Genomic DNA, 17,508 nt, shown 5'->3' with positions numbered 1-17,508 from the left:
AGAATCTTTTTACTTTTGCAGATCTAAGTTATATTCTGATTTCTAAGTTTTAACTGTATGTAGTATCCTTATTTGTACTGAACAGTCAGTGTCAGGTTTGGTTCGTGTGTGTGTAGTTTAGATGAACTCACACCTGTCTGTGCTGAACTTGGACAAAAGGTCAACTGCAACGAGAAAGATCTAATTTCACAGCTTTAGAAGGTAGCTGTGGTAAAGAGAGTCGAGCAGAAAAAACAGATTATGAACTAAGGGGATTTTTGTGGTCAAGAAATGCTAGCCTAACAGTGCAGGTGTTAAGCAAGAGCTGTGCACATGCAAAAGCCTGTGCTTTTCTTAGAATTAGCTGATGGAGTGACTGACATGTTCTGCCCAGTAACTAGCATTAACCAATAATAAGCCTACGACGAATGATGTCATTGACTAATGGAGTGTCCAGAGTCACTAAAGACTATAAAAAGCAACAAAGGACACTCTTTTTTTTGGGCTTTTTCTTTTTCTCTCTGTGACGAAATGTGTGTTTGATGCTAGATTATTTTTGTAACTTTTTTAATTTTTGTCTGAAGTAATAAATCAAGCTATTGTTTTAACTTTTTAAAACCTCAGACCTTCTTTTTTGGTGAGTTCTTCATTTCTCCTGGTTTGGTCCATTTGTCCAGATAAGCGCAGATTTTTGGTACTGAGGTGGTTTAAATTAAAGAAACTGGGGCAGTAGTTCATTAACTGAAATTAATTGTGGTCTTTGAGATTTCCTGCTTGCTGCGTGTTTACAGGACCTGAAACTGTAATGTCTGTAAAACAGAACTTCAGTTTGAACACAGGAACATGTTGTGATAGAACATCAGATCCTGTTGGGATCAAATAAAAATGTGTTTAGTATTTGTGCAGATTTTTGCTGGAATTCAATTCTTCAAGGAAATAATCATTTAAAAACAAGAAACAAACAAAACATTGCCTTTTTAACAGTAGCATGATATATTGTGATATATATTGTGATCCCAGTGTTGTGATTTGTATCATATCTCCAGAGTCTTGCTGATACACAGCCTGATATGAGACACAGTTCCTCAGCTGTGCGTTGTCTCACCTCAACAGATGTGACGAGCAAAATAAAACTGTCACATGACGCGTTCAAACCCACACAAACAAACATGTGTGGGTGTGATGACGCTCCCAAGCAACAGAAGACGAATTAGTAACAACAACAACAAGAACTAGTGCAGCAGTGGTTCACTGTGTGTGTGTGTCGGACCTGTGTCGTCATCATCCATCTCTCCGTTCAGCTCTGACGCCCTGATGAGTCGAGCCTCCATCACCTCCATCTCCATGGACTCCATCTGTTTCTTCATGCTGTCAAACTTGGCCTTGTGGATGAGAGAGAAAGGAAGCGGTTTCCATGACAACATGAACACAGCCATCTCTACGGAATATTGGAGGAAAACCTCCATGTTTTCATGTCTTCGAGGCCAAACAAAAGCACATTAGGCAGAGCAGAGACGCCGTGGATCAGATGGAGGACTGGGTTTAGGTGTTCAGTGTCGGTCCACGTCTGAAGTGTTTGCCGCAGACACTTCAGATTCAAGCTCAGCTTCCTGTCGGGCAGAACGCTGGACACTGGGGCTCATTTCTGCGCTAGCTTGTTAAATTGCTCAGCCCAGCGCAACACAAAATGTGTCCATTTAATGCATTTTGTGCTATCCCGTTTCTGGGCTCGCTCTTTGTTCCTTAACAACTAATGACATGCAAAGTGTGTTCGTAAGTTAGTTCGTTAACCCCAACGCAACGAGAAATGTGCTATCCCGTTTCTGGGCTAGTTGGTTAAAAGTGAGCGCTCGCCCAGTTCGTCGCTAAAGAGCTGATTTTAACGCAGACCTCAGAGGTCCGCGTTAGGAGGATGTGTTCTGTAGATTCAGTTCACTTTGTTTCTGTCATGGATTTCCTTTGAAATATTATTTATAAATATTATTTTTGAAAAAGAAGATTTTTAACACAAGTTTGACAAAATCTGTAATGATATCAGTTTTTTCCCCAAGGACATTTAGCACCGATGAAAAGGGATTTACTGAGTGAGGACTGATCTGAGCACTGAAGTGTATTCTGTACGGATGAAGACACATGAGTTCAGGACAAAGTGGGTGTGGCTTTGACAGATGAATGAATGAATGAATGAACGAATGAATGAGAACTGTATGGGGGCGGAGCCAGTGAACTGGTGACACATCAGTGTGTGTGTTTAGTGTTTGTGTGTGTGTGTGTGTGTGTCTGTGTGTGTGTGTGTACCTGCAGTTCCTTCATGTCCTTCTCCAGTCTCAGTCTCTCAGACGTCTCAGTCTCCAGTAGTTGTGAGGCCGACTCCCCGGTGTTCCGTTCGTCTGCCAGCTCCGACGACAGCTCTGTGATCTGATGTAACATACACACACACACGCACACACACACACACACGTTCTTACTTATTTATACAAACTATAGTCAGATTCCACAGACTGAATCTGGACCATTCCATAACATCTTCTTCAGCATGACTAAGGTTTATTTTTTGGTCTATTTACTTCTTTTTTTTTTTTTTTTGCTGCAGGGCTTGTTTTTTTTTTTTGTAATTCAAGGACGGCGCTTTGGAGTTGGGGCTCTGTGGATGTGTAGTTCTGTGTACACTCTTATTTTTTGTCTCTTCTGAATGAGATTTTTTTTTCCACACACTGGATTCATTTAATCAGCTATCGACTGTATCATAAACATCAAGAAGATTCAGATCAGTTCTACCTTCAAATGGTGGTTCAATTGTTGAACATGGTCTATGAACCTGTTTCTGTACTGAACACATGACAGTACAACACTCTGAATAGTTTTTCCACCGAACTGTAAAACTATTTATTAACTAATTACTCCTCCAACGCTGACATTTTCCACAGTTGACAGTCCATGTTTACTGCACATGTGTGTATATGTGCAGGTCTGTGTTTACTGCACATGTGTGTATATGTACAGGTCTGTGTTTACTGCACATGTGTGTATATGTGCAGGTCTGTGTTTACTGCACATGTGTGTATATGTACAGGTCTGTGTTTACTGCACATGTGTGTATATGTGCAGGTCTGTGTTTACTACACATGTGTGTATATGTACAGGTCTGTGTTTACTGCACATGTGTGTATATGTGCAGGTCTGTGTTTACTACACATGTGTATATGTACAGGTCTGTGTTTACTGCACATGTGTGTATATGTACAGGTCTGTGTTTACTGCACGTGTGTGTATATGTGCAGGTCTGTGTTTACTGCACATGTGTGTATATGTACAGGTCTGTGTTTACTGCACGTGTGTGTATATGTGCAGGTCTGTGTTTACTGCACATGTGTGTATATGTGCAGGTCTGTGTTACTGCACGTGGTGTATATGTACAGGTCTGTGTTTACTGCACATGTGTGTATATGTACAGGTCTGTGTTTACTGCACATGTGTGTATATGTGCAGGTCTGTGTTTACTACACATGTGTGTATATGTGCAGGTCTGTGTTTACTGCACATGTGTGTATATGTACAGGTCTGTGTTTACTGCACGTGTGTGTATATGTGCAGGTCTGTGTTTACTGCACATGTGTGTATATGTGCAGGTCTGTGTTTACTGCACGTGTGTGTATATGTGCAGGTCTGTGTTTACTGCACATGTGTGTATATGTACAGGTCTGTGTTTACTGCACGTGTGTGTATATGTGCAGGTCTGTGTTTACTGCACATGTGTGGTATATGTACAGGTCTGTGTTTACTGCACGTGTGTGTATATGTACAGGTCTGTGTTTACTGCACATGTGTGTATATGTACAGGTCTGTGTTTACTACACATGTGTGTATATGTGCAGGTCTGTGTTTACTACACATGTGTGTATATGTACAGGTCTGTGTTTACTGCACATGTGTGTATATGTGCAGGTCTGTGTTTACTGCACGTGTGTGTATATGTACAGGTCTGTGTTTACTGCACATGTGTGTATATGTACAGGTCTGTGTTTACTGCACATGTGTGTATATGTGCAGGTCTGTGTTTACTCCACATGTGTGTATATGTACAGGTCTGTGTTTACTGCACATGTGTGTATATGTACAGGTCTGTGTTTACTACACATGTGTGTATATGTGCAGGTCTGTGTTTACTACACATGTGTGTATATGTACAGGTCTGTGTTTACTGCACATGTGTGTATATGTGCAGGTCTGTGTTTACTCCACATGTGTGTATATGTGCAGGTCTGTGTTTACTGCACATGTGTGTATATGTACAGGTCTGTGTTTACTGCATATGTATGTATATGTGCAGGTCTGTGTTTACTGCACATGTGTGTATATGTACAGGTCTGTGTTTACTGCATATGTATGTATATGTGCAGGTCTGTGTTTACTGCACATGTGTGTATATGTGCAGGTCTGTGTTTACTCCACATGTGTGTATATGTGCAGGTCTGTGTTTACTGCACATGTGTATATGTACAGGTCTGTGTTTACTACACATGTGTGTATATGTACAGGTCTGTGTTTCCTGCACATGTGTGTATATGTGCAGGTCTGTGTTTACTACACATGTGTGTATATGTACAGGTCTGTGTTTCCTGCACATGTGTGTATATGTGTGTGTGTTTACCCGGCTCTCCAGGCGGTCTGTGTTGAGCCTCAGTTCGTTCCTCTCTTTCTCCACCTTCTCCAGCTTCTGCTTCAGCTGCTGAATCTCCTCCTGAAATGAAACACAACTATGTTATAATCCAGGGTTTTCAAACTCCTGTTCTTTCAGGTTCCACATTCAGCCCAGTTTGGACCCAACCAGTCAAATAAAAACAGAATAACCGATAAATAATGACAACTGCAATTTACGTCTGTGTTTTAGTGCAAAAAAACCAAACATTAAATTATGAAATACTTTTATAAACTATCCAAACAAAAAAAATGTAAATAACCTGAAAAACTCAAATGTCTTCAGAAAAATCAGTGTAATTTTCTCAGTCTTCTGCCTCCACTTCTCATTAGTCCATGTGCATTCTGGATCAGATCTACAAAGACACTAAACACTTTTTTTTTTTTCTTCCTGTCATCTGTCCAGAGCAGACCTGTTTTTTTTGCTGTCCTTTTCTTCCTCTTTTTTTTCTCCTGCTTTTGCCTCTGTGTCTCGTCTGTTTCTGTCTTTGGATCCTCTGCTTGCTGTATTCCCAAACAACTAAATTATGGAGTTGATCAACTGGACACTCAGCGCAACTGACAAGATTTTTTCACCCAGGAACAAGGGCCTGGAGGAGCCCACCTGCCCTGACAGAACGTCTGCAGTCTGTGATGGACGCTGGAACAAGTGGAGGTAGTCTGTGTGTGGGTTCTGTGGGTGGAGGAGACGGAGGAGATTTACCTGTTTGGATTTTTGATAACAGGACTCCTTCTGATTGGTCTGGGAGTTGCCCTGGTTTATCACAAAGTTGGACAGACAGCAGCACACACAGACGCCGCTGCTGTCGACTGAAATTAAGGAGCATGCGAAGGTTTTACAGCGGATGGGGACGCAGTCTGTGTGTTAGACCAGACTGGACCAGCTGAGGACTCACACAAAAGTTGGATTACATCACTGGACAGAACGCAGATGAGCTCCGACAAATCGCAGGACTGAGGAAAAAGGACGAACTGGGCAGGTCTACCTGCTCTGAAGTGAGGAGTTAAAGCTGAGACCCAGTTAGAAATAAATGAAGTTACAACTACATTAAGCAGAAACCAAATCATTTTCCCCCGTTTTAATCTGGTCCAGTCTGGTCTAATCTGGTCTAATCTGGTCCAGTCTGGTCTAATCTGGTCCAGTCTGGTCCACTCTGGTCTAATCTGGTCCAGTCTGGTCCAGTCTGGTCTAATCTGGTCCAGTCTGGTCTAATCTGGTCCAGTCTGGTCCAGTCTGGTCTAATCTGGTCCAGTCTGGTCCAGTCTGGTCCACTCTGGTCTAATCTGGTCCACTCTGGTCTAATCTGGTCCAGTCTGGTCCAGTCTGGTCCACTCTGGTCTAATCTGGTCCACTCTGGTCTAATCTGGTCCAGTCTGGTCTAATCTGGTCCAGTCTGGTCCAGTCTGGTCTAATCTGGTCCAGTCTGGTCCAGTCTGGTCCAGTCTGGTCTAATCTGGTCTAACCTGGTCTAATCTGGTCCAGTCTGGTCTAATCTGGTCCGTTGCAGTCCACACATCCTTCCAAGGCCCAGACTCAGGACTGAATGAACTGATAAGGACAGAAGTGTGAGTCTGTTACTTTTCAGACACAAACAGACTTTCTAGGACTCACCACATACAAACATTTAACCCCCCCCCCCACACCCCCCCCCCATCTCCGTCTGCCTCACAACATTCTTCTCTTCCTGTCCCCCTCCCACAACCGAATCCACTGAAAAAGTTCCACCACGTGTACTGTGTTTAGGATGTCTTTTGTCTTACGTATGTGCTGTATGTGCTTGCATTATCTTCACTGGAGTTCTTTGGAAGAACAGGGTTCTGTGGGGGTGCACCAGTTCGGTAGCAGCGGCCCCATGTCCCTAATCATCCAACTCAGTTTTGTTTGATGTACTTTGTACTGTCAATGACAATAAAGGTGATTCTGATTCTGGAAAAAGTTCAAATTGGGCTGAATTTTCTGTAGACATTTCAGGTTGTTCGTATTTGTTCATCTTATTCACATTTTATTGGTACAGGATAGTTTGTAAACGTCAATATTTTCATAATTTAATGTTATTTTTTTGACAAATATTTGTAGTTGTCATTATTTACAGATATAACGTAAGATTATTTTTTCCATCAAACCCAGTAGTAAATCTGCAGTGGTTCTTCTGTGTGGGTTCTTCTGCTGTTCTTATTGGACTGTAGACCAGATTGGTCTGGATGTGGAACCCACACTAACGTGAGTTCCACAGCCTGGACTGTGGAGTTTAGACACTGTGTAAATTCATCCCAGGGGTCGGACTGGAACCTTTGTGGGGGGGGCACATGTTTGACAGCCCTGTTCTGCACTAACTGTGGAACCCAGTTCAGGTAAAGCTCCCTGACACTGACACTGCATCACTGCCAAACCCACTGACGGTGACCAGACCGGCCTGGTCCGGTTGTGTCGTCAGTTTTTTCAGTGTTGCAGCGCAGGCTTTTGTGAGGAGCTGAAGCTGATGTCAGTGCAGATGTTTGGTGTGAGCCGGGCTTTAACAGGTGCTTTAGTGAGCTCTGTCAGACTGACGGACCAGGATCCTTTACTCCACACACACATTATTATTATTCACAGTCTCACTCGTTCTTCGTTCCTGAAATGTGTCCACGGCCTCTGGGCTGATGTTCACCGCTGGGTTCAACCCCAACCTGGAGCCACAGCGCTGGATTCCAACACTCCTCTGTGACTCAGAACCATGTCTGAAGTGGACTTAAACGGTCATTATAGACCAGGGCTGTCAAACTCATTCTAGTTCAGTTCCACATTCGGCTAAATCTGATCTGCAGTGGACCCAACCAGTCAAATAAGAACAGAATAATATAGAAATGATGTCAACTCCAAACTTTTCTCTGTTTTAGAGTGAAAAAAGTAAAATTACATGATGAAAATGTTTGCATCTACCAACTATCCTTTCAAACAATGTGAATAATATGAACAAACTGACAAAAAGTGTAATTTTAAGAACAGTATGCTTCAGTTGATCATTTCCACATGTACATTATACCTGACAGATCACAGTGGATCTACAAACACACAGAATATTTAGTAACAGGTGGAATATGGTTAAAATTCTGTGTACTTCTCTTAAGACACTGCAGGTTGTTCATATTTGTTCAGGTTATTCAGATATTTTTGCAGTACTATACTTTGTTTTAGTGTAAATCAGGGCTCTCAAACATGCGTCCCGGGGCCAAATGCGTCCCACCAAAGGTATTTTTGCACTCTTTGCAAATTCACCTCAGGGGCTGGATTGGAACCTGTGGCAGGACGCATGTTTGAGAGTCCTGTTATAACATAGAGATGAAGATGTCTGGAATACAGTAGGTGCTTGGAGCTTTAACCTTTGTCATAATATAGCATCCAACATTATTCCTAACTGTGTGTGTGCGTGTGTGTGTGTGTGTGTGTGTGTGTGTGTGTGCGTGTGTGTGTGTGTGTGTGTGTGTGTGTGTGTGTGTGTGTGTACTCACATCTTTCCCTCTGATCTGCTCCTCGGTCAGCTGGACTTCTATCAGTGGTCTGACGGTGGTGAACAGTTTCCACCAGGGCCAGCCTTTGACTCCACGGTTCTTCTTGATGTTCTTCTGGATGCAGCGAATAGCCAGGTCCTGGATCTGACACACACACACACACACACACACACACACACACACACAAACACAACGTCAGCAGAAGAACCACACTAAGGCTCCGCCCACACCAGCAGGTCTGAATGCACAAGTAGCATTTTTTTGGTGAAATCCAATTTTTTACCTCCTCCAGGAGGTGTTGTGATCACTGTGCTTTGTTTGTTTGTTTGTTCATCTTTAGTGTAAAACTCTTCCACCCATCTTTCCCAGATCTTCCCCACAGATAGGCCTAGGCCCTGGGACCAACCCAGTCCATTTTGGTCCCAGTAGGACAAAGTTCAAGGTCACAGCAAGGTCACAACATCTACAGTTTTCCATCTGTCATCACTGAGACATTTTCCAAAATTCATCCAAAATTCAAAATGACTCTGATTCTCCTCCAGTTGGATCCACCTGTAGCTTAGAACAGTCTCTTGTATCTGGAACTAAATTGTCCACATCCACTGTGGAATGTGGACTCTGTGGACATTTACACTGAACACTGAAAATCCCATTTCCCACACATTTAAAATTAGAACTCAACTAATATTGATGTGAATTGAATCTAATTGGACAGACACATGACTGGGACCAGATTCAACTGTTTGTGTGTATGGAACAACCTGGAAACTGTTGGATTTAAACAGAAACAGTGGATCCACACATGCACAGAGTTCAGGGTGTTTGGTGGAGGTCTGCGTTCTGAACACTGGTCTGGTTTTGTGTGTTGGTTCAGATTCACATTAAATGCGACTTCTATAAGTTTTGAGTCTGAACTGAATGTGACCCTGAAGTGACCCACATGCACTAAAGAGGCCCTGAAGTGACCCACATGCACTAAAGAGGTCCTGAAGTAACCCACATGCACTAAAGAGGCCCTGAAGTGACCCACATGCACTAAAGAGGTCCTGAAGTAACCCACATGCACTAAAGAGGCCCTGAAGTGACCCACATGCACTAAAGAGGCCCTGAAGTGACCCACATGCACTAAAGAGGCCCTGAAGTGACCCACATGCACTAAAGAGGTCCTGAAGTGACCCCACATGCACTAAAGAGGCCCTGAAGTGACCCACATGCACTAAAGAGGTCCTGAAGTGACCCACATGCACTAAAGAGGCCCTGAAGTGACCCACATGCACTAAAGAGGTCCTGAAGTGACCCACATGCACTAAAGAGGACCTGAAGTAACCCACATGCACTAAAGAGGTCCTGAAGTGACGCACTAAAGAGGTCCTGAAGTAACCCACATGCACTAAAGAGGTCCTGATGGAAAACCAGACCACTCAGACACACACTGTGTTTACAGAAGGAAATCTGGTTTTCCTTCCCTCCGACCGACATCTGGGACGTTTGTCGCATTTCAATGACCTAAAGGTCGGAATAAATATGACCTGGACGTTCAGACTGAAGTCACACTGAAAAATATCAGATCTGATCAGATTTTAGGACCACATATGAAAGTGGTCCGGGTCAGATTTAGGACCACATATGAAAGTGGTCTGGGTCAGATTTAGGACCACATATGGGTCAGATCAGTGCTGTTCAGACTGTCTTTTACAGATCAGATCCAGGGTGTTCATGGTCTGTCCTGGGATCTTCATGGTTCTGACAAACTGAGTGGTTTTGAACTGACCTTTAAATAAAATATCGACTGTATTTTGTTGCCATTAGGGAATCGTCTTTTGGATAAACAGGATATTTGTCTTTTCTCTGTGTGTTCTAGTTCCATTAGGGAAATGTTCCCACAGCTGGAGGAGTGCATTTATCCACAGGGGTTTAAGATCATATGTATATATTTTTCTTTTCTTTTTCTGTTGCACTGATAACTTCTTTCCTGCTTCTTTTTTTTTTATTATATGTGAATGAATCGACTGTAACACCCAATAATTTATAAGTATTCTGATTCTGTTGAGTGGATATGATATGATAGATTTGACTTGTAATGTGTGTGTGTTTTCAGTTCCAATAAATGAAGGAGTCCCTGTGTGAGTTCTACACTGTAAAAAAACAATACAAAAAAAACAAAACCATAAAAAACTATATTCCGGCAGCTGGGGCGCCAAAAAATCCTGTAAAATAACAGAAAATAACAACCTCATAAAAATACGGTAATTTTCCATAATTCAAATACAGTATTTTGCTCTACCTTACAAGAGATTTTGCATATTTTTTTTGACTTTTTAATGTTTAATAAAGAATATTTACAATGTATTAAAACAATCCGATTCCCTATAAATATATATATAAATAATTTTCAGTGAGACTCAGTTGTCCAATCCACTGATAAAAACTGTATTTGGACAGTTTATCAGTGCTTATACATGTTATACATTCACAAAATACATTTTATTCACATTTTTGTTGTGAAACCTCCTGTAATCTACACAAGATATTTGTCAATGAACAAACAAGTCTGGTTCAACTGACAGAACTAATACTTCTGTTACCGTTAACTGTCAGTAATTTTATCTGGTTTATTATTATTTTTTACAGTATTAAACTTTAAATTAACAGTTTAATCTCATAAATAGAAAAGAAATATTTGTGAAATTACGATGCATTTATAAATGTATTTTAACTGTATTTTTCTGTGAAAAAAGAAACATTTCTTTTAAAAAATGTAAATTTTTTGGTTACTCACAGTTCCAGTTTTTTTCATGTTATTTTTCGTTTGACATGTAAACTCACCAATCTGTTTTTGTCATTTCATTGATATTTTCCTGTATGTTAAAAAAAAACAGGAAAAATCTGTAAAATAAACAGTGAAAATTCTGTAAATTACAGATTTTTTTTACAGTGTAGCATGTATTTTCTGGCCTGAAGTGGATCTCGGGTTTTTTGGGACTCTGGCTGCTGTCGTCTTCTGTTCTACAGTCCTACGCCTGCATGTGTTTGACTGATGACTGTTAATACACACACACACACACACACGCCGACACACACCACACACACACACAACACTACAACGCTTCAAGCACAAATTAAACCGTCAATGTTCCACGGGAAGTCTGTTGAAGAGGCATTAAGAGAAATCATCAGTAGCAGCAGGTAATCTGCAGAGCCATTCAGAAGCCGACAATTGGGACAAATGAGTGTGTAACAGCAGCGAGAGGGTGACAGGGACGTCCTGAGCACAGAGTGGAACCATCCACACTAAAAGAAAAACCACCATATGTTCAGTCCAGCGGCAGGCTGCTGCTCTTTCAGGACAGTGAAGCTCATTGTCGCTTACATCAAAAAATGGTCCAGTTATTCCACATAAATTGGTGCCTTCGTTCCATTTTCAGTACATGCTCAGTGTCCTTATCGTACCAGTAGGCGTCTTTTCCAGGACTGGACCCGTGTGGTCTGAATGTCCAGCAGAGCTGGGCTGCTCAGACGGCTAAACTATCTACAAAACCATATTAAACTGAAACAAGAAATGATTCAATTATGGAACTGAAACAAGAAACGTGAAATTCTGTTAAACTGAACCCAGTTAGTCCAGTGCTTGTGTTTTCTTCCAGGTCAGTAATGAACAGTTCATTTGGTTTCTGTGATTCCACAGCAGAATGTGTGCCGTATTAAACTGAACTGTGTCAGTGAAGGAGCAGATCTGAAAACAGCTGTCAATCAAACAGGATTCAGCTTTCGGACCCTCCTCCAATCGGCACGCGGAAGCTCAGCGTCCGGCCCGGCCGAGCTCCGCCCACAGCTCTGTTGACCCCCAGAGACGCCGAGTGTCCAGGGGCGGGACAACAGGTGTCCTGTGTCCAGTGCTGGTCCAGTTTGTGGTGGTTTTACACCAGTTCCACTCAGTCCCATTGAAGGTCATGGACGCTGAGCGTCTACGGACAAATGCACTGAGCAGAGATGGAATGAACAAACACAGACACGGGAATGGAGGAGAAGTGAACAACATCCAGTCCACTGATCTGGGATCAAACTGATTCTGAACCAACTGGTCTGAGAGATGAACGTGTTCCAACACATTTGGAGTCAATGAAATGAAAACAACTGAACAGATTTGAGCATTTAATGGGAGTCATGTTAGGGTCAGAGGAGCTTCACCTGCAGTCTGACACAAACACCTGAGGTCCAGTCAGCTGAGGACCTCTAATGTCAGACATGTCTAGTAAAACCCCCTGTAGGAGAACACTGTGAGACTGATACTGACATGTGACCACCAGGTTTAACGGTTTAATATGTGAACCTGCCCCTGCGTCAGGAATCAGGGGTTAAGGTTAAGCCTGTTTAAGGACATGAAGTCCCATGAGCAGTCCTTCCACAGCAGGGCAACACACACCAGCCTTAAATCTGCAGCTCAAACTCCTCCTGTCGTTCCCACACTCTCACTGACCTCAAATGTTAGACCTGTCTCAGAACAGAAACTGCTTTTAGAACCATCCAGACTCACTGCTGGGTCACTGGACACTCACACAACACACCCAACGGTCAGTTAGCAGATTATTAACTATGCTAATGACCATGGGGTTGATTGGTTTAGAAGTTAGAAGTCCTGTATTTGAGCTGGACAGTTTAATTAAGTCAAGATACAAACTAGACGAGACTAAAACAAACTGAGTGTTTTATTGATAGAATGAACTCACTCATTACGTACAATACATTATATACAGACAGTATATGTTAAGGGTTATTCACAAAGACTGAACTGGTTTCATTACACAATATTTGAATTTGGAAAACTAACAGAACACTCCAGCCAAGTCACTAGTGTTCTACTGACGGTCCACTTCTATCTCCTGTGGTCCATGTGTTCGGTGTGTCCACAGACGACATTAACGCTGTAACAGACTCCTCCCAGACTCGGATCAGCTGATCACCATCCACTGAGCTGAACGCTGCTGGTATTCCATGTTTAAGGTCATCCAGGTCAGCCGTTCAAAACTTTCACTGACTCCCTCCATGACAACGCCTGAGAACCAAGGTTCTAATAGTTCTGGATTTTTCATTCTACTTCAGTTTTATTTAGTTTGGGCTGTTTTTCTCTGATTCCGTTCATTTTACTTTGTTTTTAGAGCAGGTTGATAGTTTTTATTAGTTTTCGTTCTTTTAAATACTTAGTTTAGTTCAGTTGTAGTTTTTTCATATCTTGACAATGACCAAAAGAGAACAGCGATGGCGTACCCGTGGACAACTGTGTGTAGGTGGTGGAAGGAGTGGCCTGTTGTAGGTTTAACACAAGGACACTGCAGGTGTGTGTGGTCACATATGGGTGGAGCTCATTAAGAGTCACTGGTGGGGGGGGGGTCAAAACCACTGTTTACCTTTTCCATGAACACCTTAAACCTAAACAGTGTCAGAAAACAAACAGTGTCCACCTTTAATGATAAAAGAGGAAGTGGTGATGACACGTCTGACCTCCACCTGTCCTCTACACCTGGCATCTGCTCACCACCAGCCCACCTGTCCCTGCTGGGGGGGGGCTGGGTCTTTAGGCTGTCTCTTTAATGAGGCTCAATGTTGCTGACCCCGCCCCCCCATGCACCCCCACTCTGTCCTGAATGTCAGACAGACAGACTGCAGAGCTTCAGAGCAGACGCAGGAGCTTCCATTTGTCTGTCCACTGGTGGACACGTGGACACACACACACACACACCACACACGCACGCACGCACGCACGCACACACACACACACACACACACGCACACACACGCACGCACGCACGCACGCACGCACCCACACACACACACACACACACACACGCACCACACACGCATGCACGCGCACACACACACACAACACACACACACACTCTGCCTTTTGACGTGCTCTTCCCTTCCCCTCCCTCCCTCACTTCATTACCCAGAATGCTTTGAACGCTGCCTCTTCCTCAGGCGGGGGGGGGGTTCCCCACAGAGTGCAAAGACAGAGGAGTGGAGAAACAAACTAATTGATTTTTGTGTTCTTGCAATATAACAGTACACTGTAAAAAAAAAAAAAAAAAAAAAAAAAAAAAACGGTAATGTTCCATGATTCAATACAGTTTTTTTCCCCTACACTTTACATGAGGATTTTGCATTTTTTCGTTTTTTTTTCGGACTTTTAAATGTTTAATCAAAATATTTACATGTATTAAAACCAGTCTTTCTCAAATGCGGGTACATGTACCACCAGGGGTACTTGGAACAAGCCCAGGGGGTACTTGAAATTTTTTTTGGAAAAAACACATTAAATTCATGAATTGAATTTAAAAAAATTGCAAAAAATAAATGAGAATTAAAGCCCATACATATAATAAAATTACTCCTGACCTTATTTAATTTCAATATTTTTATTTTTTATATTATTATTGTTTGTCATCTTATTTACACTTTGGTACAATTTTAACAATATTTCTATTTTATATTATTCAAGATGAGTTTATTTGAGTAATTAAGTAATTATTTTTTGTTGATGAAAAGTCCATTTATTCATTAGTGACTGATTAATTTATTTTTCTTACCTTACTTTAAAAAAAAAGTAAAAAAAACAGTCGTATTCCGGCAGCTGGGGCGCCCAAAAAACACTGGTTAATAACAGAAAATAACCATCTCATAAAAATACGGTAATTTTCCATAATTCAAATACAGTTTTTTTCCCTAACTTTACATGAGATTTTGCATATTTTTGACTTTTTTACTGTTTAATAAAGAACATTACATGTATTAAAACAATCAAAATTACCTATAAATATGGATGAACATTGTTATAAAACAAATAATAGGGATTAAAATTGCAGAAAAGTTCTGTTATTAGTTGGTGCTTATCACATTAATTTTATGTTTAAAAACTTGTACATTAATTAATATTTGATGAAATAAATGATATACCACATAAAACATTTGATTATCTTTCAAAACCCTGTCAATTAACTGTTAATAAACTACTTGTTGGATTTAAATTTAACAATTTACTGTAAATTTTAACATCATATCAAGTATACATTATGTTTATTGGTATTTTCACATTCAATCAATAACAATACTTTGCAAATGTATTTAACTGTATTTTTCTGTGAAAAAAGAAAAAAAATCGTTTTAATAAATGGAAATTTTATGGTTCTTCACAGTTACAGTTTTTTTTCTGTTATTTTCCATTTGACATGTAAAAACCACAGTCTGTTTGTGTCATTTCACTGATATTTTATCTTGGAATTTCACTGATATTTACATGTATTAAAACAATCAAATTATGGTGCAATTTTAAGAATATTCTATTTTATGCTATTCAAGATGAATTTATTTGAGTAATTAATAATTATGTTGATGAAAGGTTCATTTATTCATTAGTGATTAATTTATTTTTCTTTTCAATGGAAGAGGACACTTTCAGTTCATACTTTGCACATAAATTGACTTATAAAGATTTGTTAATTTTAATATGTTTAAGTTAAATATATGTTGTTTCTTTACAAAATTTTGTCAATAAAAACAGACACCTTTGGCAAAGGAACAAATTTTGAGAACAGAGCAGAATTTTCACTGTTTATTTCACAGATTTTTCCTGTATTTTTAAGATACAGGAAAATATCAATGCAATGACAAAAACAGACTGTGATTTTACATGTCAAATGGAAAAGAACAGGAAAAAACTCTGTCAATAACCAGAAAATTTACATTTTTTTTAAAGATTTTTTTTCACATAAAAATACAGTTAAAATACATTTGCAAATGTATTGTAATTTCACAAATATTTCTTTTCTATTTAGAGATTAAACTGTCATTTAAAGGTTAATACTGTAAAAAAAAAAAAAAAAAACAATAAAACTAGATAAAATTCCTGACAGTTAACGGTAACAGAAGTATTTCTTCTGTCAGTTGAACCAGACTTGTTTGTTCATTGACAAATATCTTGTGTAATTACAGGAGGTTTCACAACAAAAATGTTGAATAAATGTATTTTTGTGAATGTATAACATGTATAAGCACTGATTAAACTGTCCAAATACAGTTTTTATCAGTGGATTGGACAACTGAGTCTCACTGAAAATTATTTATAGATATATTTATAGGGAATTGGATTGTTTTAATACATGTAAATATTCTTTATTAAACATTTAAAAAGTCCAAAAAATATGCAAAATCTCTTGTAAAGGTAGAGCAAAATACTGTATTTGAATTATGGAAAATTACCGTATTTTTATGAGGTGTTTTTTTTCTGTTATTTTACAGGATTTTTTTGGCGCCCCAGCTGCCGAAATATATTTTTTATGGTTTTGTTTTTTTTTGTTTGTTTTTTTACAGTGTAGAACTCACACAGGGACTCCTTCATTTATTGGAACTGAAAACACACACACATTACAAGTCAAATCTATCATATCATATCCACTCAACAGAATCAGAATACTTTATAAATTACTGATTATTATTTTTGTGAATGTATAACATGTATAAGCACTGATAAACTGTCCAAATACAGTTTTTATCAGTGGGTTGGACAACTGAGTCTCACTGAAAATATATATATATATATTATAGGGAATTGGATTGTTTTAATACATGTAAATGTTCTTTATTAAACAGTAAAGAGTGAAAAAAATATGCAAAATCTCATGTAAAGTCAGAGCAAAAAACTGTATTTGAATTATTAAAAATTACTGTATTTTTATGAGATGGTGATTTTCCGTTAGTTAACAGTATTTTTTTTGTGGCGCCCCAGCTGCCAGAATAATTTGTGTTTTTTTAATTTATTTTTTTTTTTTACACTGCACTGTCCTTCAGTGTGAGAGGAATCAAACTTTAGTCTTTTCTTCTATTTTTCAGCAGGAATTAAAAGGAAAGGAATGAAAAGTTTTGACGAGGCACAATGGAAAAAAAAGGACTAAAAAATAATTATTTTTCTGTTCTGTTATTTTCAGTTTAGTGTGCAGTTCAGATGAAATGTGTCCAAATCATCACAAGATGAGAAAGAAATAAAAAAGCAGAAGGCAAACGCACTAAGAGCCGACAGAAAAAGGACTACAGAGGAATTCAGAGGAGGCTTTAAAACAGCTGAGGGTGTTTTTGTCTGCGCTGCTTTGACATCTCAAAGTACGGCAGAGATCTGGGATATGCATTAACAAAGGAAACTGTTCACGACGGTCACAAAGAAATGAACCCAATTCCAGGCTACATCAATTACACCAGATTACTATTTACCCTGAGAGATGAGGCTTAAAGGGAGTCCTTCAGGGGAGATGGAGGACTGAACTCAAACCCAACGCCCTTGAAAACTCATTTGAG

The 17,508-nt window shown here is 39.9% G+C and overlaps 1 protein-coding gene across 1 annotated transcript in view; it reads right to left on the bottom strand.

Annotated features, from left to right (window-relative positions):
* LOC115431221 (unconventional myosin-XVIIIa-like) overlaps positions 1-17,508 on the bottom strand; it is a 339,665-nt gene that overhangs the window by 142,237 nt on the left and 179,920 nt on the right. The window contains exons 23-26 of the mRNA XM_030151449.1: positions 8,167-8,310; positions 4,631-4,720; positions 2,278-2,397; positions 1,250-1,361 (exon numbers count right to left, since the gene is read on the bottom strand). Coding sequence (XP_030007309.1) covers positions 1,250-1,361; positions 2,278-2,397; positions 4,631-4,720; positions 8,167-8,310 — 466 coding nt within the window. The remainder of the gene's footprint in view (positions 1-1,249; positions 1,362-2,277; positions 2,398-4,630; positions 4,721-8,166; positions 8,311-17,508) is intronic.

This window comes from Sphaeramia orbicularis, chromosome 13, assembly GCF_902148855.1.
Source record: "Sphaeramia orbicularis chromosome 13, fSphaOr1.1, whole genome shotgun sequence".
NCBI lineage: Eukaryota > Metazoa > Chordata > Actinopteri > Kurtiformes > Apogonidae > Sphaeramia > Sphaeramia orbicularis.
This window is presented reverse-complemented; position numbering and strand designations above follow the sequence as displayed.